At 42.3% G+C, this 27209-nt stretch overlaps 2 protein-coding genes and 1 long non-coding RNA gene across 3 annotated transcripts; 1 reads left to right on the top strand and 2 right to left on the bottom strand.

Moving 5' to 3' along the window:
- Positions 1-1404: 1404 nt before the first annotated feature.
- On the bottom strand, positions 1405-14317 carry LOC109965777 (NACHT, LRR and PYD domains-containing protein 5-like). The gene is made up of 8 exons (XM_020610094.1): positions 14271-14317; positions 11581-11659; positions 11115-11343; positions 8835-10635; positions 8564-8737; positions 5317-5490; positions 5137-5183; positions 1405-4511 (listed from the first exon to the last, which is right to left on the bottom strand). The coding sequence occupies exons 1-8, from the start codon at positions 14315-14317 to the stop codon at positions 3982-3984; spliced, it is 3081 nt and encodes a 1026-aa protein (XP_020465750.1). The 3' UTR covers positions 1405-3981.
- A 209-nt stretch (positions 14318-14526) lies between these two features.
- Positions 14527-16209, bottom strand: LOC109965785 (uncharacterized). Its single transcript, XR_002275691.1, has 3 exons — positions 16075-16209; positions 14997-15186; positions 14527-14623 (listed from the first exon to the last, which is right to left on the bottom strand). It is a non-coding gene; the product is annotated as an uncharacterized LOC109965785 (long non-coding RNA).
- Positions 16210-17912: 1703 nt separating this feature from the next.
- On the top strand, positions 17913-24690 carry uhmk1 (U2AF homology motif (UHM) kinase 1). The gene is given in 10 exon segments (XM_020610103.1): positions 17913-18641; positions 19247-19376; positions 20140-20183; positions 20186-20319; positions 20392-20589; positions 21175-21269; positions 21384-21460; positions 21538-21636; positions 21745-21833; positions 22583-24690. Coding segments are annotated over 10 exon segments (1317 nt in total). The 5' UTR covers positions 17913-18337; the 3' UTR covers positions 22730-24690.
- The last annotated feature ends 2519 nt before the right edge of the window (positions 24691-27209 follow it).

Genomic DNA, 27209 nt, shown 5'->3' with positions numbered 1-27209 from the left:
CGAAAAAATTGGAAATGTTTATTTGCCAAACTTAATAATGTGTATATTAGGTGAGTAGCCCAGATAATGAAATCATATGGCAGTGACGTTTGGCAGTTCAGAACTACAAAAGCTGACAGTACAGTATTGTCTCTAGGCTATGTCAGATTTTATTATGAAACCCAGCATGAAAAGAAATTAGTTATGGAGCAGGCAGGCACTGGACAACTGTCAGCTTGACTTGTAATGTTTTGTGAAGATCGAAGTAAAGTTCAAGCACAAAGGTTAACATTTTTAGGCTAGATGATGCTTTAAATCTGAGGTAGGTAGTACATTTATTATTAGGCCTATATGGGCTCACAGACACTATGTTTAGGTGTACGCTAAGGTGTAGGCTATGCTTAAGGAAGAAGCACAATGTGGCAGATGTTTTATACCTTTTCATATTTCAGTACTTCAGAGATGCTGAAACGGACTTTCCGCAACCACAATATCCCAGTCAACTTTTAAGCCAGAGAACACCCTGCAGCAGAGACTGGTCCATCTGTGGGACAAAACACCCAGACACAAACAGAGTGATGTGGTGTATGTAATTAAATGTAGTCAGCAGTGTAATGACCTGTACATTGGGGAAACAAAACAGCTGCTGCACAAGTGCATGGCCCAACACAGGAGGGCCAACCCCAGTGGACCAGAATTAGCAGTCACCTCCACCTGAAGGACAAAGGACATTCTTTTGAGGACAGTGAAGTCCAGATCCTCTCCAGAGAACACTGCTGGTTGAGAGAGGGGTTTTGTCCAAATAGGGGTGGTGGACTCAGACACAACTTGTCATCCACCTATAACTCTGTTTTGAAATCTCTAACCAAACATTTCCACCCCAATTCACACCAGGACAATAGGCGTCAGTCCACATGTGAGGGTTCAAAGACAGGTAACGACTCTCACCGATACCAGACCCTAACGGCCAGGAATGAAACCCCACCCGGTGGGATAAATACCTCCAGTTCACCACCAGTCAGGCAAAACTGATGAAGCCTCTTGTGTAAGATTTAGCAAGAGCTTCTTCTCACAGGCTATCAGAATCTTAAACTCACTATGAAATCTGGCACATATTCACTTCAGACATAACCTTGCACCTTAACTGCCTTTTGCACTGGACCTGCTGTTTTGCACAACCTGTACTACTTATTGTATGCCCAGCCTGAAGATTTATTTTATTTAGAATATGTATAGTTTATTGTTTATAGTGTTCATATTTATATTCCCTTTTATATATATTTTTGTTGTTTTTGTATTCCCTAAGGAGCTAGGAGCAAATTTTGTTCTGCTGTGCATTGTAATGTGTATGGTGGTGAATAACAATAAAGTACACTTGAAACTTGTAATTAGTTTTATTCCTCTGATTTGGAAAAGAAATTAAAGTTATCAAGCACAGGTAGTGTAGTAAAAATACAACATTTTTCTCTGAAATAAAAATACCACTCAATTCTGAGTGACAAATTGTTCATATTTTAAGCCGTCGTGCAGCCCTACACAACAATTTACAGTCTTATAACATTGGTTTTTATGTCAGAATTTACTGATTTTCCCAGCTCTAGGTCCTACATCAGAATCTTGAGCAGTCACAGCAGATGCCACTTTATGTAATATAAACAGCTGTCTGTGCAGATTATGCTTCACTAAATGCAGCAGAGAGAAAACAAAATAGACAAGAAGGGCCAGAGTGAACTGACACGTTTGATAGAATGGGATTCAGTCTGCAGTGCGAAACAAGTGTAGAAAAAACACTCAGTCAGCCTGCTTGCTTGTCATGGTTGTAAATGGAGCTTTGGGTGCTAATTCAACTTCCCCCATTGTTACAACCCATAGATGGAAAGGAAACACTAGGGATAGTCAATGAGAGAAAGAGAGATTTGTTCGTGCTCATATTTCTTGGGGCATTGCATGGTTAAATCAATAAATTACATTTAAAAACAAACAAAAACATGCTGACACTGGACCTCAGTAGTACACTAGTAGTAGTAGTAGTAGTAGTAGTAGTAGTAGTAGTAATTGCAGCCAGGGGCTGCATATGCACCTCTTGGTACCTGCGGTAGAAAATGGCACTTGAGAAATTTGATGTGGTACATTGTGATACATGGCCCGAGAAGTCTGGGAACCTCTGTCCTAGTATTACAAATAGTTTAGACGCATATCTCTAATCAGTTATGTATTACCTATTTATATAAAAAGAAATAGTTATGCAATATAAATGTATTTGGTTCAGATATGCAACATGCATCAAAAATTTACAAATTCTGTATCACAGCTTAAAAAAAAGTTTCCCTTTAATTCTAATCTGAAGTTAGAATTAATAATGTCATAGTACTGAATCCTAAAACCCAGAACTGAGTCAGCATTTTGGCATTTCTTGTTCCCTCACCCTGAAGTCAATGGGTGCTTTGTCCGGCACATTAGGATGTCAATAAACTATAGAGTTCTGGTTTTCTGTTGAATAGAGTCAGATTACATTATTGTCATTTCTATGCCCATAATCATTAATTGCTGTCATTATATTCAGTATATGATTATGTTCACGTGTCATGTTTAGTATTTCTCCACTAGACTGTGTGTTTTGAGTATGTGTTCAGTTCACCCTGCACATGTCATGATTAACAGAACACAGGCAGACAGGTGGGAAGAGTAGGATTTGATGCTGAGGTCATGTCAGCACTAAAAGTTATAAATGATCTAATGGAACTATGTAGGGTTACATCCTGCTATAGTCCTGGGATGCTCATGTTTATTTTAATTTGGTCATCATGGCCCTTGTGTTACTGAACTGTCATTGCCTACTGTATGTGTAAGATCACATCTCAGTCAGGATGCAGGCATGTGCAAGTGTTTAGAGACCAGGACTGTTTGTTTCAATGGTCTAGACAGGATAGCTCAGTTCATCCTGTTCCAGAAGGCATTTAATGCCTGCGCTTGTCTTTGTCTTCAGTTGTTCCTCAGCTCAGTTTATTCATGTAACCTGCATTTGTTACATTAATAAATCTGGGCGAAATGACCCGTTCACAATCTCTGTCTCAGTTCTTTCTCATCATGGTGTGTGTACTTTGTAGGGTTGTGGTGCCCTACCACTTGTATTGTAGTAAAGTTAAAGTTAATGGGTTCAGTTTTCATAGAATTAGAAAAGTACAGAAGAAATTCCACCACGCACGCCGCTGTTGGGCCATCCATGAGTGTCTGCTGCCCTCGTCTTTGTGTCCCCGCACAGTTGGCACTAGTCAGACTCTGTTGGTGGCTTTTTGGCCAATTCAGCATGTTGACTCAGTAGCAGACAAAAGACCACTCTGATTGACTGTTCAGCCAAGCAAATCAGTGCAAGAGAAGAAAAAGATTCAGGAAACCCCTTCAGCCTGTCACTGTAGTATCCATGATTTCACCCATTTAGTGTGGTTCTTTTTGTTTTTCACCTCCAAGACTTCCTTTCTTCTCCCACAACCAAAAGGCCAAGGGCAGAGAGCGGCAGTGCCATCAAACTTATTCTGATTAGAATCAGGAATAAACAGCAGCTGTGCTGAATGACAGCTGCTTTGTTTACAGCTTGTATATCCACACTCTAGCTTTTCTTCTATCCTTTTCTGAATGGCGGATACAGGTACTGCCATCTGCTGGTAGGGAGAGTTGTTCCTCTTACGCAGGTGCAGAATGTTCGTGCTAGTTGGCCGTTGGACAGATGTTTAACAAAGATTTGATTCTATTAAAAGCTGATCAGAGCTGGATGCTGCTCAAGGGATCCTGACAGTAGCAACAGCAGAATGAACTGAAATAAAAATGATCATACAGAACTGAAATCATTTCACTAAACTGTGCAAATGTTGATGATCAAAATGATTAAATGAGTCTGAGACAGATCTGCTTCACAGTGCAGAGAATATGATGGTAAACCCGGTGACCTTTGACCTCAGCAGCTGATCTTCAGTCAGAGTTTCTGGCCACAGGAGACTCTCACACCTACACACCACACAGAGACACTGAGGAACCAGGCCTGATCCAGAACCCAGGATAAAGAAGTTCAGTGAATGTGGTGTTGAAGGTGTGGAGGTGGATCAGTGTGTTGGAGAAGACTCTGTAGAAGGACAGCGTGCCAGCAGGACAGTCCACATACACTGCTACTCTGTTAGAGCCCCCGGAGGAGGAGGGAATGGTTGTTCCTCTGTTATTGTGACAGACAGAGTAACCACCATCGGAGCAGAACAGACTCCAGGACTGATCATTCCATCCAAACAAATAGTCATCACTGTCTCCTCTCCTTCTGATTCCTCTATAACTCACTGATATAGAGACCACTCCTCCCAACTCGACCTCCCAGTAAGAGCGACCAGTCAGACCAGTTCTACACAGCAGCTGAGGCCAGTAGTCAAATCTGTCTGGATGATCAGGATACAACTGATCCTCTTTGACCCATGTCACCTTCCTGTTGTTGTCAGACAGTTGTAGGTTTCTGTTCACTGTGTTTGTGTCCAGCTCCAGTTCACAGAAATCTGATGGAGAGAAAAGGCACAGCTGCAGGTTATAATCTGTTGATTTAGGAACAACCTCACTGACAACTACTGAAAGGAAATTCAAAGTGACATTTCATATTCAACTGTGAATAATGTTTGGCGACATTTAAACTGAAATTCTAGGACACTGGGACAAGCTACAGAGGAGAGATTTATGCTTTACTGTAGGTAAACATCACAATCTGCCTTGTCATTTTTTGAAAATGGAAAACTGAAATGTCACACAACAGCTCTAAAAGTGGACGATGGAGCATCCGCTGTCAGTTTCAAATTTTGACCTGAACGCAGTTATTCTAGTGAAATAATCATATGTAATATCCTGCTAGATACTGTCACAGTCCCACGATGGTATCGAGACGCAATAAAGTGAAATTACAACTATCGTTACTCCCTAGTTTTGTTGGATCACTTTGTTCAGTTTGGTGTTTATGGACTTCTGACTGATTGAATTCTAATATGTTTCCAGCCACACTGACAAAAAACAAAAGCTAATTCCTGAATGAAACTGCAGAAATTCAGCTTTGTCCTTTAGTCAAGATCATTTTCAAATCTATTGGAACGTGTGCAGCTATGCTCTCAGGAACCACATTTAAAACACACTCACACTTCCTCAGACCAGGTTTCATCCACTGCAGGCCTCCATGGTCCACCCTGGAGGAAGAGACAGACTCAGATTCATACACTTTCCCTTACATCCACCATTAAATATGAACCAGATTTCCTCAGTTAATCAGAAAGACAGATACACAGTGTGAGAGACCATCTATCCCTGGTCTGTCCGTACTTGATAGAGCCCAGTCTCCAGTGTGGATCCTCCAGTCCGGCCAACAGCAGCTTCACTCCTGAGTCTCCCGGATGATTGTAGCTCAGGTCCAGTTCTCTCAGATGGGAAGGGTTGGATCTCAGAGCTGAGGCCAGAGAAGCACATCCTTCATCTGTGACCAGACAGCCTGATAGCCTGAACACAGAGTCATGTTTCCATCACTTCACAGGGCAATGCACTGACTTACATTTCTGTGCAGATTCTCAGTCATCCAGGTCATAATAAGCTGAAAAAAATCAACTGGACTAGATTTCTAGGTAGAAGATGTTTCAACTTTCATCCATCTCTTGGATAAGAGGTGAAACGTGAGAGGTGAAATCTAGTCCAGCTGATTTTTTCTAAGTTTTTTTTCAACAGACTTACATTCATTTCCTGGAGATGTATCGCAGCCTTAAATCAAATCTACTCCCTGAAATTTAACGATTATGGGGATTTATGTGGAGACACACAAAAACATTCCTACTTTGAGTACTAACGCTCTAAAGCAATGATTTATACAGTACATGTTTAGGACTGCAGCCCATTTTTGAGAATCAGTATATTTTGATATCCCCCACTTGAAAAGATATAATTTAGTTGTGGATAATACTGTAGTCAGCAATTTAAAAAGTTAACCTCAAAAGGGTGCAAACCTTTCACATTAAACTGGATGATTATTATGTTGCAGGTGAAACAGTTAAAGTCATGTCAGGCTGCAAACTTCTGTGTGGAAAATATCATACCATCCAGGACAGTACGGTGTTTTCCTAACAACAAGCCATGGGTGAGCCCTGAGGTAAAAGTACTGCTAAATGAGAAAAAGAGGGCTTTCCTCTCAGGGGACAAGGAGCAGGGTGCAGCGGGAACTTAAGTACATATCCGGAGGTACAAGGTGTTGGTCTTTGGTTCTTGTTACCATTGCTAACTCTGAGAGACGAGGCTGTCCAAGTAACTTCAAAACAGTGCTGATTTATTCAATGAACACAGGTAAAATTAACATTACACACTCAGGTATCTTGCACCTCCAAACTGCTCACAGGCAGATGTAAGATGAAAGACCCTGAACCCACCAGGCCTATACATTATATCCCCTCGGTTGGGCTAGCCCCATACTACACAGAAACGTCAGCTGAGATGTCTCTGTTGCCAACTTTGCAGCTGGTCATAGCAGTAGTCAAAACATGAAGCAAATCAATGTGTGTGTGTGTGTGTGTGTGTGTCTGTTGATTAAGTGGTGTGTAGCTAAAAACATTCTCACAGGACCTCTAGTAACATGTCGTGATATTAAACATAAGAACATATTATGGCTAAGGCTACAGTTATTATAGTCTCGTCTCTTAGAGTTAGCAATGGTAAGAAGAACCAAAAGTCCTACAGCTGTGGGGAGGAATGACCTGCGGTAACGCTCCTTCTTACACTGGGGATGTAACAGTCTCGTGCTAAAGGAACTGTTCAGAGCCACCACTGTGGGGTGCAGGGGATGGGAGGGGTTATGCATGATGGATGTTAGTTTTACCAGCATCCTTCTGTCCGCCACCTCCTCGATGGAATCCAGGGGGCAGTCCAGGACAGAACCAGCTCTCTTAACCAGTTTGTTTAGTCTCTTGCTGTCCCTGACCGTGCTACCTCCTGCCCAACCCACAACAGCGTAAAAAACAGTAGATGCCACCACAGAATCATAAAATGCCTGAAGGAGTGCCCCACCCACACCAAAGGACCTCAGTCTCCTCAACAAGTGGAGGCGGCTCTGGCCCTTCCTGTACAGGGCGTCTGTGTTGTTGCTCCAATCCAGTTTATTGTTGAGGTGGACACCCAGGTATTTAAAGGTGTCCACAATCTCAATATCTGAGCCCTGCAAGCTCACTGGAGTGAGTGCTGGTGATTTCTGGGGGTCAATCACCATCTCTTTTGTCTTGCTGGTGTTCAGGACCAGGTGATTTTTCTCACACCACTCCACAAAGTCAGTAACAACCCCCCTGTATACCCCCTCATCCCCCCAGATACACATCCAACAATAGCAGTGTCGTCTGAGAACTTTTGTAGATGACACTGGTGTGAGTTGTACTTGAAGTCCGATGTGTAGTGGGTGAACAGAAAGGGGGAAAGCACCGTCCCCTGTGGCGCCCCCGTGCTGCCCCTGTGCTGCAGACTACCACATCCAACACACAGTCCCGCAGCCTTGCGAACTGAGGTCTGTTTGTGAGGTAGTTAATAATCCATTCAGACTGGTGTAGGTGTTGCACCTCCGGATCATGTATTTTAGTTCCCGTTGTATCCTGCTCAGCTCCTCCTTGTCCCCTGAGAGGAAAGCCCTCTTCTTCTCATTTAGCAGTACTTTTAACTCGGGGCTCACCCACGGCTTGTTGTTAGGAAAACACCGTACTGTCCTGGATGGTATGGTATTTTTCACACAGAAGTTTATGTAATCTGAAACACAGTGTGTGAGGCCATCTATGTACTCCATGAGGACTACAGAGGATGTCCCAGTCTATGGTGTGAAAACAGTCCCTCAGCTGCTCAATTGCCTTCTCTGTCCATACCTTTACTACCCTGACCTGTGGTGACACCTTTTTCACCACTAGAGTATACACAGGAATCAGGTAGACAAGGTTGTGGTCAGAGCGACCTAAAGGGGGGAGCGGGGCGGAGGTGTATGCATTTCTTGCATTTACATACAGTAGGTCCAGAGTTTTATTGTCCCCCGTGTGGCAATTAACATACTGTTAGAAGTTAGGGAGGGTGGCAGAGAAGGGGAGGGAGGCATGGTTAAAGTCCCCTGAGATGAGGATTAAACCATTGATCAAACAGTGATCTCCATTCTGATCAACCAAGAAGAAGAGGACGCGATACGCCTATCTTAAAATCTTACTCTGGTCACCTGTTAGCTTCTACAGATTTGATTTCAATTGTTTCTACTAGTTTCTAAGGCACTACAAGGTCTTTCACCAGACTATTTGTCCCAAATGCTTATAAATGATGAAATGAGAAGGCCCCTGAAATTCTGATTCTTCCCTTTTAGCTGTCAATGTTTCTTTCATTAAAGATATTTCCAGTGCAGCTGTTCACATGAACTTAAGACCAGACATTGGTGTTAACTCAATAAGGCAACATAGCTAAAGAAATCATAACTTTCCGATCAATAAAAAATTATATGCATTCAATTGGAATGACACAGTAAAAAGTCCTGAACAATATATAAAACAGTACAGTGATAAAGCTGAATCCTGACCTGAGCGTTTCCAGTTTACAATGTGGACTCTCCAGTCCAGCAGACAACAGCTTCACCCCTGAATCCTGTAGGTCGTTGTTACTCAGGTCCAGGTGTCTCAGACTAGAGGACTGGGAGCTGAGAACTGAGGACAGAGCTTCACAGCTTCTCTTTGAGAGGTTGCAACCACATAGCCTGAAGAGAAACCAGCAAAGCAAAATAAACCAGTTAGCTTTTTGTCTTAGTTAAAGATAAAGATAAACCTAATCTGGAATGTTACATGTGCACATACAGAGCTTTGTTGGAGGCTTTGATGACCGGCAGCAGCCTCAGAAGAGCCTCCTCTGAAGCTGAGTATTTCTTAAGGTCAAACACATCCAAATCTTTTTCTGATGACAGTAAGATGAAGCTCAGAGCTGATAATTGAGCAGGAGACAGTTCACCTGTGGACACACTTCCTGATTTTAGGGACTGTTGGATCTGCTCCACTAGCGACCGATCATTTAGTTCATTCAGACAGTGGAACAGGTTGATGCTTCTCTCTGGAGACTGATTCTCACTGATCTTCTTCTTGATGTACTCGACTGTTTCCTGATTGGTCTGTGAGCCACTTCCTGTCTGTGTCAGCAGGCCTCGTAGGAGAGTCTGATTGGTCCGCAGTGAAAGACCCAGGAGGAAGCGGAGGAACAAGTCCAGGTGTCCATTTGGACTCTGTAAGGCCTTGTCCACAGCTCTGTGGTAGAGATGTTTAGGTTCAGGTTTGTCCACAAACAGTTTAGACCACATGGATGTTGTTTGTTCTTCTGCCAGCAGATTGACACCAGAGTTGATGAAGGTCAGATGGACATGAAGAGCAGCCAGAAACTCCTGAACGCTCAGATGGACGAAGCAAAACACCCGGTCCTGGTACAGTCCTCTCTCTTCTTTAAAGATCTGTGTGAACACTCCTGAGTACACAGAGGCTGCTCTGATATTAATACCACACTCTGTCAGGTCTGACTCATAGAAGATCAGGTTGCCCTTCTGCAGCTGCTCAAAAGCCAGTTTTCCCAAAGACTCAATCATCTTCCTGCTGTCTGGACTCCAGTGTGGATCTGTCCCAGCTCCTCCATCATACTTGACCTTCTTCAGTTTGGACTGAACAACCAGGAAGTGGATGTACATCTCAGTCAAGGTCTTGGGCAGCTCTTCTTCCTCTCTGGTTTCCAACACATCCTCCAGAACTGTAGCAGTGATCCAGCAGAAGACTGGAATGTGGCACATGATGTGGAGGCTTCGGGAGCTCTTGATGTGGGAACTGATCCTGCTGGCCTGCTCCTCATCTCTGAACCTCTTCCTGAAGTACTCATCCTTCTGGGGGTCAGTGAACCCTCTGACCTCTGTCACTATGTCAACATACTCAGAAGGGATCTGACTGGCTGCTGCAGGTCGTGTGGTTATCCAGAGGTGAGCAGACGGAAGCAGGTTCCCCCTGATCAGATTTATCAGCAGCACATCCACTGAGGTGGACTCTTTGACATCAGTCAGGATCTCAGCCTTGTGGAAGTCCAGAGGAAGTCGACACTCGTCCAGACCGTCAAAGATGAACACAACCTGGAGCTCTTCAAACCTGCAGATTTCTTTGGTCTCAGTAAAGAAGTGATGAACAAGTTCCACCAAACTGTACTTTTTCTCTCTCAGCACATTCAGCTCTCTGAAAGTGAATGGAAATGTGAACTGGATGTCCTGGTTGGCTTTGTCTTCAGCCCAGTCCAGGGTGAACTTCTGTGTTAAGACTGTTTTCCCAATGCCAGCCACTCCCTTTGTCATCACTGTTCTGATTGGTCCATCTCTTCCAGGTGGGGGTTTAAAGATGTCTTCCTGTCTGATGGCTGTTTCTGGTCTGACTGGTTTCTGTTTGGATGCTGTTTCAATCTGTCTGACCTCATGTTCATCATTGACCTCTCCAGTCTCACCCTCTGTGATGTAGAGCTCTGTGTAGATCTGATTCAGAAGGGTTGGGCTTCCTGCTTTAGCAATCCCCTCAAACACACACTGGAACTTCTGCTGTAGATTAGACTTCAGTTTACGTCCACACACTCCAGCATCAATTGCTGAATAAAAAAAAGGAAAGGAATCAGTGAGTGGATCCTTCAGAAAATCTGAGAATCTAAACATTTAAATATCTGTAGAGTTTTTAACATAAGGGGAGGACAAACTGCCTGTGATCTGATGCAGATGGTTGCAGCATATCTACAGCAGAGTGTGTAAATGGTCTTTTACTTGTATAGCGCCTTTCTATGCTTTATAGCACACTCAAAGCGCTTTCACACTATTTGGCCATTCACCCATTCGCACTCCCAAGCACTCACGCATTCACACACCGGTGACATCACCGGGAGCAAATGGGGGTTCAGTGTCTTGCTCAAGGACACTTTGACATGTTGACTGGACAAGCCGGGAATCAAAACGCTAATCCTCCAGTTAGGAAACAACCCACTCTACCTCCTGAGCCACAGCCACTAAATGTAAACCTCTCCCATGTTGCCTAAATTTCCTCTGATTCATGTTAAATCTGTTCAAACCCTCTTACTGCTCTGCAGACGCTCAACCAGCTCCTCCTGCTTCATTCTCCTTAGGAAGTTCACTGTGATCAGCAGAAATGACTCTCTGCTGCTCCTCCTCTGCTCTTCATCCTCACTGTCCAACATCTCTTCATACTCCCTCTGACTCTCTAAGCATTCTGGGTAATCTTGTCTCAGGAACCTCTGGATCTTCTTCAGTTCATTCTTTGCAAACGTGAGTATATTCTCCTCCAGCAGCTGGAAGAGAAAGATAAATTGAATATTTAATATAAACTGGTTGAACACTGCATATGATTCATCTGTCAGTTTGAAGGCCTGCTGGTCTGAATAGAGCAGCAGGCAGCTGTGATCTTCTGATCTTGACTCAGCAGAACAGAGCATCTGAACAGAGTCTGTTAGGACCTAAATAGTTGTTTAGCATCCACTCCGTTTTAAACATTTCATAGTAGAAAGTGTGACTGTACATATACACACCATAAATATGTAATCCAGGTTTGGTTGATGCTGCTCTGCAGACTGATCACTGTGAACCCCTGATCTCCGTTGCTGAACTCTGTAGAGAAAATGTCAACTTTAAGGAACATGCATGATTCACATATAAGAGTAAAGTCATTTCAAAAAAGAACAGAAACATGATGGCGGTTTTCTAAAGCTTTCAGTTTTGCTTTAAAACCATATTCAGGAGTAGGTAAGAATGACAAGGCAACTGCAGTCTTAGCTGTCCTAGCAGTCTTCTATGACACCTCTTGTTGACCTAATCAAACAGTCTAAACTTGTTTTACAGGAGTTATATGGCTCAGTAACAACCTGTTCTAACCACAGTAACTGTATATAGGTCTACAAACATCCCTGCTGACCAAAGCAGCTGCCATCCTCCCCCCATCAGGTAGATCTCAGCATCATAAAGCTGATACACTGTACAAAGGTCAAATATCTTATCAAAATATCAGTTGTTCATTTGACATGAAGAACTTAAAGCTGTAGCTACTGAAGGCATTTTGTACCAAAGGTGATTTATGACAACATTCAAAGCTGCTCCCAGAGACATATTTACACTAAGTTAACAATAAAAGTTTAGTTTATTCCACAAAATTCCTGTCTTATGTTTTACAGTGTCGTTGTACATTTGATTTTTGTATGGGGACCCTGGGTTTTCCAATTGGACACCCACTAAAGAGTTTCTAAAAGAGTTTCTGTTGAAATATTATAAATGTGTAAATAAATATATTGCACAACAGTGGGTGTTCTTTAAGGCTGACTTCTTTCCACCCCCAAAAGACACTCTGTGAAGAGGTAAGGACAGCATTGGGTGTAGAGAGCTACTCCTTCCTATGCCACATCTAGGTTCCAAGTCAGAATGTTTTGCTCTAAATTTTCAGCCATTTGAGCCTTTTTATATAAAATATGCACATTTGAACACTGTGCATTTAGAATTCACCATCCCACAAATGTACAAATGTAATATTAGTAAATACCTGGTCAAAAGCACTTGAGTGTCACAAAAAGTCCCATTTGGGAAACTCCACGTCCCCAAGCAAAATTATCCCAAGTGGACAATTTTCTTAAAAAGAGTGGCGCAAAATTTCCCAAGTGTATATTTGTCAAATAAATTCTCATTTGTCACAAAGAGACACAGAAACCTTTTGATGTTCCAGGGCATTCCCCAGATTAAAAAGGTTTCTAGGATAAACTCTAAAATGTCCCATTTGGACAAGAAAACTGGGATGCCTAGTGGATGCACCAGCGTTGTGTGATAAATGGGAGATCAGGACCTGAACTTTGAACTGCCGTTACTGATGTGCTTACCCTGCAAATTTTAAGCAATTCAGATTTGTAGCCAAGTAGAACTTATCTTTTTAAATCCAGACAGAATGTGAAAGAGGAAAGCATATAAAGGTACTTCCAAGGTAGCAGATGTAGAAGCAGCTTATATGGGCAGGAATTGTCTCTTTCAGGAAGAAACTCATGGTAAATAATGAGATGTGTATATTAAGTTTAACCATCCCAACCAGCCCATGTAAAAGAAAATGGTCAGCCCCAGGCAATACACTTCACTTAGCTCTTGATATTTTCACCTGCTAAAATTGCCCTTGAAACAGTAGTTAAAGTCCACTTGCCTCTGGATGGCCCGCCACACCCATCTAGCTCAGAGAAAACAACCAGGAGCTTTGGCAACATGTCTGACAGCAGTCTGTGAGATAGCTGCTGTTTAGTCAATCATTCATGAAGTCAGGGCCCGGCTCACTAGTGTGGCTCACCTGACAAGTTTAAAGCCTGAACATCTTGTGACTTTTGTTTGTTTGTTTACAAGGTACCAACAACAACTGTGGGACTGATGGAGAAAGATGAGCAGCTTCCTCAACAGGTAGCTGAGTCCTGAAAGGTGCAAACCTTCACCAAGGGGCAACTCAGTTTCCTGATAATGCCATAAAAGCAACATTCCCATTATAGTTTGAACCTCACAATATGAAGGCTTGACCATGAAAACCTACTACTGGCATTTGGAATAATGCTGATATCATTATTAATTTAAAGGTTATTCAAAAAAAAATGACAGACAGGACAAACATTCACTTGTTAGTTTAGGGGTAAAATGGGGAATTCAGTGAGTGAACCACAGGAAAAGTGGTGAAGGTGTCACATTTCTGCAAGTTTGTGCTCTGCTTGTTCAACAGCTGTTTGGTAAACTACTCATACAGTCTCTGTTACTGGCTGATTGTTGCACTGTGGAGTGATTCTTCACGTCCTCTGCTCTCCCTCTGCTCAGCTGTGAGAGGAGCACAGCCCGTCTCTCCTCTAAACAGAGACTGACACTACGAAAGCAGGATGGTCCGTGTCAACATGTGAGGTTATGCCAGGGTAATGGTTAAAGGAAGCACTACAATGTACCACTTGTTAGGTTCTTACAGTGGAAATGCAGCTATAATGTGCAGCTTGAACACCTGCGTCCTTGCCAACAGACCTGCTAATAGAGCTAGCTTGGTCAGATAATGAGGCATGTGAGATCCAGCAGTAGTAACAAAACAGGGTTTTCCATGTCAACATACAGCAGAATATCGTTATACACTTTAGAAGTGCTGACTCAGATCTGGACCAAATCATGATTTATCTTTTTAGGAGTGCCAGATAAATTTTTTTTTTTAAAGTCTGATTTAAATTCTTACCTTTGATCAGCAGGCTGTCCATCTTTAAAGACAATAAGTTGGTCCATTGACTGGTCACTCGCACAGCTGGGTTCCGGAGAGTCTGGTTTTCTCTGCCGTCTCCTGATTCAAGCAAACAAGTGACAAATGAAAGTACTTTTAAATTAATTTAACACCTGAGCATGGAGTTCAGTCCTAAAGCTCTGGATAAAGTCATGATTTATCTTCTGATAAGTGTCATATTTAAAAAAAAATCTATTTAAAATTCTTACCTTTTATCAGCAGGCGGTCCATCTTTAAAGACAATAAGTTGATCCATTGACTGGTCACTCGCACAGCTGGGTTCCGGAGAGTCTGGTTTTCTCCGCCGTCTCCTGATTCAAGCAAACAAGACACATGAAAAGTACTTTTAACCTGAAAATCCTGAATTCTGCACAAACTGTGACTAGTTGAAATGTTAGAAGCAGACAGAAAATCAGTAAAAAAAAACAAAAAAACCAGTAATGTTCTCCTATTCATCAGCATCTGATGAAAGATGATGTCTAATCTTCGTTGGTTAGTTGACTAATCAGTGGTTGGGTCTTTGCTTATTAAGACAACCAGTGGTTAATTTGTAGCTGAGTGCCAGATGTGACAGTGTGTGTGTGTGTGTGTGTGTGTGTGTGTGAATAACGATGGTGCAGTGATGTTTGGTGCTGAGCTCTGACATGTAGAAGAGTCCTGGACTGTCAGAGATCCTCATCTCACCTCTGAGCTCTGGTCTGGCTCTCATGGTCCCCACACAGAGTGGTTTTAGAGGGGGGGACTCCTTCCTCACTGTCCTCACACTGACTCATAGCAGGGCCCACAGCTGCTGGTTGAGTTGCACTCAGTCAGTACAACAGCACTGACAATGTTCCCTGGAACATGCTCGGCTGCTCCATCAGTCCATCTGTAGCTGCCAGAAACAGGTTAGCTTAACACACTTACAGTCACTGGACAAAACAAGCTGAGTGAAGATGCCACTTTGGGCTTTGGGACACTGTGACAAGTATTTCTCACTTTACTGTGGATGTTAACAGACCAAACTATTAATTGATTACCCAAGACCATAATGAGCAGATTCATCAAAAATGACTAAATCACTGCAGATTCACAAATAAAACAGTTCAACAGGAGTTTCACTTCAACTGCTCCCACAGTGAAAGGTTGCAGACACATGAACGCATCAGTAAGAATGATTTCATCATCCATATCAGCACTGACAGGGGACATTTTACTGCGCTGTGTACTTTTGACTCTTTGACTACTGTCAGTACATTTAGCTGATGATACTTATGTACTTTAAGTAAAGCTTTCAGTGCAGAACTGTGAGTTGTAACAGAGTACTTGTACACAGTGGTGCCATACTTTTAATGTAGTAAAGAATGTCCTGTTGGACTCCGGTTTTGGCTCTTTGCTTTGTTACACCTCTTATATACAATAAAATACAATAACCACATCCAAAGGCCTCCAAGTGTTCTTTTAGTAGGGTTGCCACCTTCAATGGGAAAAAATAAGGGACAACCCCCAGTACAGATTCCCCCTCCACAAAAAACTATAACAATACATAACATGAAACAGCTGCACATGAACTCTATTTCTCCTATGTAGCTCTGCTCCTTCCTGCTACTAGCAGCTAGACACGGTGGCTAACCGGTAGGACAGGGCCGAAGTTCTTCTCCGGACAAACAGCTGCTTTTCACACACAAACACCTGCAGTTTCTACTTGTTACAGTCCCATGAAACTAAGAGTGAGACCACAGAGCAGCTGAGAGTCTTTCACACACTGAAAACTGCCACTTACCGAAGCTTCGCATGGGGCTGACAGGCAGGTTACACTCTGGACAGGTTGCAAGTCTATCAAAGGGCGGACACTTAGACAACCGCACACACCCACACTCACTCCTAGGGGCAATTTAAAGTCACCAATCAACCTAAGCCGTCATGATTCTGTTCCACCTGTTTCCGGTTACATGCTTTTGTTTTGACATAACTTCCTGTTTAGCCATAGCTCAGTTACGGACTTTTTACTTTAATCAGTACTCAGTTGTTTACACCTGTTTTCACCCCGATATAAGCAGCTTTCCCTCCACCGGAAAGCTGCCAGATTGTTCTAGACCCCAGCTCTGACTTTCCAGTGATTATTCGTGTGCATGACTCTCTTGTTCTGACCGTGGATTGCTTTTGACCACTGTTCTTTGCCTTATCCCCCCTGATTCTGTTAGCCTGCTGTGTACTGACCCTCGGATATCTCCTCTCTGACCATGCGATTGTGGATCCCTCGGATATGTGTGTTTGCATTGACCTTGGATTGTATTAGTGACCTGATTTGGATTCTGGACTTTTGTTCTGTTTGTTTTGTGTTACTAGTAAAGAATCTATACTCTACCTGTGTTCATCTGGAGTTATAATTGAGTTCACCCTCGACATCATCGGCAACTTTACGTGCCGAACCTGACATAAGCTGCATGTCTTTGGACTGTGGGAGGAAGCCAGAGTACCCAGAGAGAACCCACGCAGGCGCAGGGAGAACATGCAAACTTCGGGTTAGCCCAGGTTTGAACCCAGAACCTTCTCGCTATGAGTTGACAGCACTAAGAACTGCATCACCATGTCACCTCACTTTAAGACATCTAACAGTAAAATACAGATGAGACTCTCACACACTCAGAACGGGCCAGCATTCTCATCTGCTGATGTACACAAAGCCCTGAAGACCCCATAAGGCAACAAACCCAGATAACACCCCAGGTCAGGTAAATGAGAACCCTAGAGTGACAGCTATATACTTGAAGGATTCATTGGAGTTGGTTAACATCTCTGTTCAGGAGTCAACCATTTGCAAAAAAATTGAACAGACATGGTAACCATGACAAGATACCACAGAGGAAGCTATTGCTCTCCAAAAACAACATTGCAGCTCGCCTGAAGTTTGCCAAAGACCACCTTGATACTAAACAACACAGATGAAATGAAGGTAAAATTTTTAGGAAGAACACACAGCGCTACATATGACTTAAAAAGAGAACCACATTCCAACATGAAAACATCATCCCAACAGTGAAGTACGGTGGAGGGAGCATCATGATGTGGGGCTGCTTTGCTGCCTCTGCCTATGTCTGTATTATGCAAGTTAAATTATGATGATGCTCAATTGCCCACTTTGTTTAGAGTGTTACACATCTCTTTTCAGCGGTACATATACTGCTGTTTACCTTTCTACAGAGGAGAAAATTAATTACTGCTGTTGCGGTTCCTTGTGCTGTCCACTTTTGACACAACACTGGCAACAAGAGTTGTGCGTGTGTTCACAAGCTATCCTCTGGTTTTTAGGAGGAGGCTCTTTGGTTTTATCATTCTGAAATAATTATAGACTATTTGGAGTTATGAGGAGTGCAAAGCTAATTTAGAGGTACCCAAGATTAAACATTAAATGGCTGGAAATGAGCAAAATGGGCTCTTTAATGCAAAAATCTAAAGCCCTGGCTCCACAGGAACGACAGAAGGAGAACGGAGTGTAGGTGCACTCCTCACCGGGAGGGGGCAGACTGCAGAAAATACACGGACCGTATTCCTGCAGAGGGGAGGTGAGAAACGGAAGTAAGATTAGTATCAACAACAACAAGAGTTTAAAGGTAGAGCTTGGCTGCGGTGCAGTTGAAAGTGAAAACAAAATTATGTTTAATTAAAATGCCTTAGTAACATCCGGTATCTTATGAGGAAAGCATTTTCAGAGGCATCGTGGAAGTGGTTTGTCTTTGTGCACAAATTCAGTGGCTAGTTTAGCCATTTGAAGGAGCTAAGTTAGCTAACTTTTTCAGCTGACTGCCGTGAGCTCATTTTGATAATCTAAACAAAACAGCAGTCTAATATGTCCAAGTTCTACTTTGTGCTTAGTTTTAACAAGGGTGCAGGTGTAACCGAATTATCTACTAGCCGCTGGTGACACGTCCTGTTATGTTTATGTGACGCTGGTAGAGCCCGGTTCGCTCGCAATGCCCCTGCACCTGCTCACACCTGTCATTTAGCTGGCTTCTCTCCTCCTGTCTCCCGTCTGCCGCTGCCCAATGGCTCACTGCGGTTCTTCTGAGCCGAACGTAAAGGTACAGGCACCGCATCCGGACAGTTCCATGCCGCCGCACGGTTGCGTAGATCAGAACGTGAAGCCGGTGCTGTTCGAGATCTTCGGCGAGATATGGACCGTCCAGTCGCAGCTTGGCCAGGGAGTCTCGGCCTCGGTGTACCGGGTCAGCTCAGGCAGAGCCACCACCGCCGCTGTCAAGGAGTTTCAGGCCGACACCCAGGGAGGAGATTACGGGTATCACAAGGAGAGGTCCGTGCTGGAGGACATCCAGGGACATAAAAACATCGGTAACGACGTTATTTTACCCCCTGAAAACATGTGACAGCCAGGGGATGTGCTTTCAATACCGCCTGTAGCATAACAACATTTTCAGCTAATAAAAGTAATAATCGTTTATGTCATTGCTTAGAACCATCCTAGAAAACTGTCATGGTGCAGTCTGATACTGTTTCTAAGAAAGCAAATGCCGATTTCCTTTAGACAATCTGTCGCTCTAATTTGTTTGTAATTAGTCCTATATTCTCATGTTAGATCATTTTAAAATAGTCAAGGTCCGTGTTATAATTCCGTTTATGACAGACTGTGAAGTAGGAACTGGTTTCAGTAACATGGCCTTGTTTCAAAATCTCACATTGTTGTTCCACAGTAAAATGTAGCAAATGGTTGACAAGAGTTAGCTTTGTAAACCTACTGTATTATATTTGTGTAGACACTTTCCCCAGAAGTCTTTATTCATTTCATGTAGAACATGCATTAGTACTAGGAGGGTCACAGTCACTCATTTTCATAAAGTAGTACTTGTCACTAGAAAGGTCGTATGTACTGTCAACATGAAGTGAATGCGCCATTACAGGCCTCGGTGTTTGTAATGACAAATTTATTCTCCTCACAGTGACACTGTATGGGGTGTTCACCAACCACAGCTGTATGGGTGTTGCCACCCGCTGTCTTCTGCTGGAGCTCTTGGATGTCAGTGTGTCTGAGCTGTTGGTCAGAGGCAGCAGTGGTACCCAGGGTGGTAGGTGGGTCGTGATTTTTTTTTTCCTGATATATGTATACTAGTGCTTGATGTGTTAATCCTCCACCTATACCACATCTGTGACATCTGTTTCATAAGTTGTGCCATTAAACGGCCAGTTCACCCTAATGGCCCCACAAGAAATACAAACCAAACAGTGATACCTAGACAGGCGGGGAGTTTTTCTTTTTCTCTTTTCTTTTTATTCTTGCTCAAACATCTGCTGATTGATATGATGGAATTTTGTTTGTGCTTCTTAAAGCATTGAAAAATTACAGAGTATTGATAACGCACTGATACATTGTATCAGAAATAGATTATTTACTCAAAAGCTTCATTCAGAGCAGTACATTCTGCTTTCTGTTGGTAAAACAACTGTGCTGCACATTACCTTTAGCTGTATATCACATTACATATAAAGCCATACTAAGCATACTAGCTTAATTGCAGAAGTTTTCTTTTCCTTCCATATGGTCCCCTTATTCTGTGTTAATAATATAATGAATAAAGGTATCACAGGCACTGTAAAGCTTTATATATTTAGGAGTGCTGTGCTGCAAATTACCTTTAGCTGTATATCACATTACATATAAAGCCATACTAAGCATACTAGCTTAATTGCAGAAGTTTTCTTTTCCTTCCATATGGTCCCCTTATTCTGTGTTAATAATATAATGAATAAAGGTATCACAGGCACTGTAAAGCTTTATATATTTAGGAGTGCTTTGGTTTTCTGTCTAACTTCATAGTGTGATATTTATTGGCAGACCCCAGCAGGGCCACTCCATGTGGCTTGTTCAGCACTGTGCTACAGGGAGGCTCTCACCTTTCTTCACAGGGAAGGCTATGTTCACGCCGACCTCAAGCCACGCAACATCCTCTGGAGTCCTGATGACGAGTGCTTCAAGCTCATCGACTTCGGACTCAGCTTCAAAGAGGGAAACCAGGTGCGTGTGTCTTCAGATTTGAAAGTCGGTAAAAGAAGAGCTGGGACTGATTATTGTATTTCTTGACTCCAGGATGTCAAGTACATCCAGACAGACGGGTATCGCGCTCCGGAGGCTGAGCTTCAGAATAGCCTCGCTCAGGCTGGAGTGGAGGTGGAGGGAGACTCGGGCTGCACAGTCGCTGTGGACCTGTGGAGCCTGGGCATTATCCTGTTGGAGATGTTCTCAGGAATCAAACTTAAAGACACCGTCCGCTCTCAGGAGTGGAAGGTATGTCGAAGCTCGATGCAGGGTAGATTGATGATTTTGGAATAACAACATTTTAAAAATGTGGACATGTTCAAAATTCATACTGATTAAATCATTAACCTCTAGAGTCCCTGCGTCCTCATATGAGGACCGCACAGCTTGGGTTTCCAAAGCTCAGGACTCTAGAGGTTATAGGAAGAACAATCTGCTTGAGTATTTGATGGATTTGATTTCCTTAAGATTCATTTTCCTTGCTTAAAGTGTAAGGCTGGTTATTTTTTATTTTTGGGGGAGTTATTTTCCACAAATGTCCAAAAACTAATAAAAACATACCAGTGAGCCACTCTCTTTGTAATAATCACTTTGACAGTTGCCTCTATATTAAAGTGCTTCTCATGGAAATAGAAAGAAAAAAGCATAAAATATTGAATAAGAATTAATACAAGAAACATTATAATAAGGCTGCAGGCCCAAAATAAAAAACAAAAGGAATTTTGTAGAACTTTATGAGTGTTTATAATTTTTTTCAACAAGAAAAAGTCTAATAATGCAGATATTTTGTTGTAGTACTAAACTGCTATTGTGCAATGTTTTCCTCTTGTATAGGATAACAGTGCTGCTATCGTTGACCATATCTTTGCCAGCAACAGTCTGGTGTGCCCTGCCATCCCTGTCTATCACCTCAGAGACCTTATCAAAAGGTGACCCCATTATCTTTTCTACTGTGAACTATGCCACACGATGACATACTTGTCAGAGGAGCGTTGTCTGTATGTCTCTGGTTATTGATTAGGCCTGTGTTACTCTGTCTGCAGCATGCTTCTCAGTGACCCAAAGCAAAGATGCACAGCTGAAACTGCCCTGCTGAGCCCATTCTTCAGTATTCCCTTTGGTATGTGTCAGTATTTGTGACCAAAGTGAGCATACATCTCAGTGTGTCATATTTACCTGTGTATGTGTGTGAACCAGCTCCTCACATTGAGGACCTGGTTCTGCTGCCCTCTCCTGTTCTTCGTCTGCTCAACCTGATTGACGACAGCCATCTCCACAATGAAGAAGAATATGAAGGTACAACATAGTGCAGTTAGTTTTTTGTTAGTTTCTTTGTTTGTTTTTTGTACATTTCTGTATTGATATTTGGTTTCTTACATACATAAAACATCCTGTTGTTCCCAGACATCCTGGAGGACATGAAAGAGGAGTGCCAGAAGTACGGCTCAGTGGTTTCTCTGCTCATCCCCAAGGAGAACCCAGGAAAAGGACAGGTAAGGCAGCTGTGTTATTAATCAGCATCTTCAAAAATTGTTTCACTTAATGTAAAAACCAAGGTGCCACAGGGAATCCTCAGTAACATTTACTTCAGAGCAGTTTCATCAGAGGAAACCTCTACTCTGTTGGAAACGGGCAGACTTCATGAGGTATTAGCACAGCAAACTTTATGCACATTGTTGTGCAGTAGCATAAGTAGAAAAAGTGGTGTAAAATATGAGGAAAAGGGGACAATACACTCTTTTTATTATGCGTTGAAATGAAATCTGGTCTTTAGCCATTCTGTTCAGGATGGTTCTGTTTGATAATTTCAGTGATTCAAGGACTTTCACAGTACAGATACAGTGTTTACTCACTCCCAGTCCCCACCGGGGACACCATCCAGCTCTGTTGGGGCTTCTGGAGATGATTCACTGCCATGCACTTGTGAATGCTGCTACTGTAATAGACAGTTCAGGAGAAAAAGTATAGATAGGAGCCAATGTGTGGTAACCAAGTAAAGTACGGCAAATAATCAGCTAAATGAACTGTAAACATATAGTATATTCTATAAGCTTGTAATATGAAATATGTTTGCTGAAGGGCAGGCTGCTTAAAAACATCTTGTCTGTGAAACCCATCCAGTGAATTCTGGAACTGTATTGAAACCGAGGAGCGACCAGAATGTGCTGCGCCCAGCGGACATCCGAGTTTTTACATACATTCACACACTAATGCGCCTGTTTGTCCTTTGTGTGCCCACCAGGTGTTTGTGGAGTATGCCAGCTCCAGTGACTCCAAAGAAGCTCAGAGGTTGCTGACAGGTCGAACCTTTGATGGGAAATTTGTTGTGGCTACCTTCTACCCTCTCAGCGCTTACAAAAGAGGTTACCTGTATCAGACTGTGCAATGAAAGCTCAATTTCCATTGTTTGCATGAAAAAATTGTGATGCCTGTTCAGGGCATCACAATGGGAGGAGTGGCTTACTCCCTATAAGTTATGTGTGGCCACCCTGCAGTTTAAACTGATGCAGTTCAGTGAGTGTAGTTAAACATTCTGCATGCTATCCCTGTGAACCTCTACAGTAACTCTGTGTTTCATGCTGAGTTCAGCCTGAATTGAGCTATGAGGAGTGTACAGCAACACTTTGTTTCTGCTGCCTCCAGTCAGTGCACTTCCACTTAATGCATCAGCTGCATCTCTTTTATTGAATGCCTCTTGGCAAGAGATCTGTGGTCTGAGGATAACATTTCCTGTTGTAGCTTTCAATTCACGTCATAGAAATGACCACACTGGCATAGTGCGTAATCACAACAACAAGGTTGCTATAGCAAAAGCTTGAGACTCTGTGCTTTCCATTACATCTAAATAGCAGCATTTTTTGAAATACACTTTATTGAAACTATTCTCATTAGCTGAGTGAGGAATAACAGTGATCTCCTTATACTAATGAATAGGAGGCTTACAGTATGTGTCAAACCTACAATCCTGATCATCCCTGTCAACTGAAGATATCCTGTAGTGAAACTGGTGTTCTATCCTGGTGTTAAATGAGTAATAATAATAATTTTTATATTCTTCTTGCCAGTTTATATTCTGGTGAACATTAATGGGCGGAAATGCATGGTACAAGGAGATGTCCCAGATAGTTTCTGCTGGCTCCTCAGGCACTTTTTATGCAGAAATAGTTTGGAGTGAGCTCCAGCTGGTAGATCTCATTCCCTCCCTGCCATTATCTGAGCAAGCCAAGGGCTCCTTGTGCCCTGCCCTGTAGCCTTATGCTTTGTAGCTTTTTAGTTACAAAAGTCTGCATGCTCAGAGCATAGCTTTTAGCATCTGTTGACTGTGCTTCCACTTTAGAGGACATACGCTGAGTTTCGTGTTTCACCTGCAAGGCTGAAATGGCACATGATCAAGTAAACAATTTTGAGAATGTGCTGAAAATGAGATTCTTGTGGCTTTTGAGGTTAGAAAAGTACTAATTTATAAATATAAGGTTTATCTAATCTAGTCTATGAACAAAAGGACCTGTTGTTCCAACTAGGGTAGAAAATGTCTCGTATGACCTCATAGAATCTGAATTAGTCCAGGGTCAAAGTGTTGAGCAGTATATCACTGTTCAGAGACTTGCTAAGACAATAGCAAATTGAGACACACAGTCAGCTATTGCTCTGTCATGTAGGGTAGTGTAGCATCACTAGAATTTTGTAGTGTTTTATAAAATTATACTAAAGGCAAATTTGTGTTTGTTTAAAAAAATACAATCCTGGGAGAGATTGGTGCAATCAGTGTGTTGCTTTCACCAAAATGTTCAAATCTTATACCTAGTGGTTTTAAAGTTTGTGCAGTACTGATGCAAAATGAAGGGAGAGTCTGCAGTGGCTGCTCTAGACAGATGAAGTGTAATGTTATTGTTAGTCTTTCAGTTAGTTTATACATGAACCAGAAGGCTGACAGGCAGACTACACACCCAGCATTGTAATATTACTCTCCTCTCCTGGGAATAAGTTTCACCAAGGGATCTGTTTTTGGTAGACTCAAAATACAAGATGGGGGATTGCCAGCTTCAAGAAATGTTGCATGACAATGTACTGAGTTTATGAATCAGTTATGTGACAGAAATTTCATTTTGAAACACAGTTGCCAAAAAATGGCATAATTTTGCTACGTTACACTGGTTATGTCAAGGCAGTTTTACTAATACAGTCCAGAAAGATGCATGGTTATGCTGAATAGCAGTGACAGAGAGTCAGTAAGCCTGGCATTTTAGCAGTGGAATGTACTTTAGTTGTGAACAGAAAATCCTTTTCTGTTTTGGTTTTTATTCTCTTGGTTCCATTTTGTAATTACAGTGCATATGCAGTGTCTATCAAGTCCACTGGTTCCATTTTGTAATTACTTTGCATATGCAGTGTCTATCAAGTCCACTCTGCCACACTGAGAAGTGCACATTTGCTTTATGGCATTCATAAGCTAGCTAGCTAACCAAAATGCTGCTATAGCAACAGGTTGTGCTTCATCAACGTGTATTGATTCCTTACACAGCTGAAGCCACTCCAGATGCCTTAGAAAATAATTCCCTTCCAGCAGATGTAGTCCTGTGTAGTACAAAAAAAAAACTGTTACAGAATATACATTGGAGTAGATGTGTTTCTGTCCAAAGTTGCCCACTGAAGAGTTATAAAGCCTATCAGTAATGTGTGTCGTAGAGCCATATTTACTGAGTTTTCTGATGTTAGACAGTGTAAGCTAAACAAGACCAAGGCAGGCCATAGCAGTAAAATTCAGTGTACTGAATTGAGCTAAGGCATGTTTTTGTTCCCTATGAATTCAACTTTTCACTCGCCAGAAGAAGATTGTGGTATTTCTTATCTAAAAGTTACATAGTCTTGCTGAAATAGAGAATGTGAAGTTGTTGCTCTCATTGATGGGATTTCTAGGTCCACTATAAGTTAGCTATAGTCAGTTAAGTGAGATCTAAATGACTTAAGCAACTTCTTAGCCAAACAAAATAAGAATGTATGCAGGCAAATATAGCTCCTCCTCCCAAAATGGTGCCCCCGTCCCAATATTCAACATGGTATGGCATACCTTCATATTCTCTCTTGGTCAGTCTGGTGTATAAAGAACATCAACGGGTTTACTAATTTCATAGAGCACAAATATAGAGCCCTGCTCTGTCTAAAAAGGCCACGTGAGTTTGTGGGAGGCGCTAAATATTCGTGTAAAATAAGAATCATTCTAGCTTGTGGAAATTTAAATGATCCCATCTGAGATATATTTTTTTAATTAAATACTGTTTACTCCTTCTGTTATTAAAAAGATATGTTGAAATTCTGTAGCTGATAACCTAGAGTGAGAAGAAAGGTTGCAGTATTGTCTTAACAAAAGTACTCCATAAAACCTATTTTTCTACAAGCTTTATTTGAATGTGCCTAAAATGTGAATTCCAAAGTGTCCACTCGAGTGCAACACTGACCTAAAAACCAGACTAGAGCAACTTACAGCACTTTTAAATTAGCAAACTGTGGTACATAATCAGGAGAGTCGGTGTTGTCAGTTACTTGCAAAAAATGCACCTCAAATTAAAGCACTTGCTTTAAAATCAGTGAATAAAAACAATAAAAATCTGTTTTCATCCATACATTTTCATGATTGTTCCTTTAGTTTAGTGTAACAGTGCCGCTATATGATTACTGCCCGGGTTCCCTGCAAGAAAGAACTCAGTACTGTTGAAATGTACCTTATCAGATGATGACTAAGAGCCTTATGTTCTGAGGTTTTCAAAGTGCTACAGTATAGGGAGAGTTTGGACACTGTGAAGAGAGCTCCCTGTGTTCAGCGGTGCATGACAAATCAGGGTGTGTAAGTTGTGGTCTTTATATTGTATTGAATTATTGTGCTAGTGTGGACTTGACGGATTAAATGGGTTGTATTAGTGGGTGTGTATAGAACCTGTGTTTTACATTTAAGTCTGAACATGAGATGTCAGACTGGTTGGGATGCTGTGTAACCCAGCAGATTTGCTGATTAAAATCAAATCAAATCAAATTTTATTTGTATAGCGCCAAATCACAACAAAAGTCACCTCAGGACACTTTACAAAGTAAGGTCTAGACCTTACTCTTATCACTATTATTACAGAGGGAAAACCCAACAAATCCCTTTTGAGCAAGCACAGTGGGGAGGAAAAACTCCCTTTAATGGAAGAAACCTCCGACAGACCCCGGCTCTTGGTGGGCGGCCTTCTGCCTCGACCGGTTGGGGTGAGTGGATAGAAAAGAAGAGAGAGAGAAAAGAAGAAAAGCAACAAGACACAACAATCAAACACTGATCAGGTCGATGTGGCCAGTGACTGCTCATCAGAAACATAGAGCTCCAGGGCCAGGGTAACCTGCAGAAAGGTACAGGGAGAGAGAGGACACACTACGGGAGAGAGGAGACACAAAGTTAGTAATGTGTAATGGTGGCATATAGATGCGTGGAGAGATATGAGAGGACAGGAGGTCAGAGCATCATGGGAGGACTACCAGCAGTCTAGGCCTATAGCAGCATAACTAAAGGAAGGCTCAGGGTCACCTGATCCAGCCCTAACTATAAGCTTTATCAAAAAGGAAAGTCTTAAGTCTAATCTTAAAGGTAGAGAGGGTGTCCGCCTCCCAAACTGTGACTGGGAGTTGGTTCCACAGGAGAGGAGCTTGATAGCTAAAGGCTCTGCCTCCCATTCTACTTCTGTGGACTCTAGGAACCACAAGTAAACCTGCACTCCGAGAGCAAAGTGCTCTGTTGGGATGATAAGGCTCTGCGAGGTCTTTAAGATATGATGGAGCCTTGTCATTAAGGGCTTTGTATGTTAGAAGAAGGATTTTAAATTCTATTCTGAATTTTACAG

This window comes from Monopterus albus, unplaced genomic scaffold, assembly GCF_001952655.1.
Source record: "Monopterus albus unplaced genomic scaffold, M_albus_1.0 scaffold103.1, whole genome shotgun sequence".
Taxonomy (NCBI): Eukaryota; Metazoa; Chordata; class Actinopteri; order Synbranchiformes; family Synbranchidae; genus Monopterus; species Monopterus albus.
The sequence above is the reverse complement of the archived record's forward strand: the minus strand, read 5'-3'. Positions and strand labels throughout refer to the sequence as shown.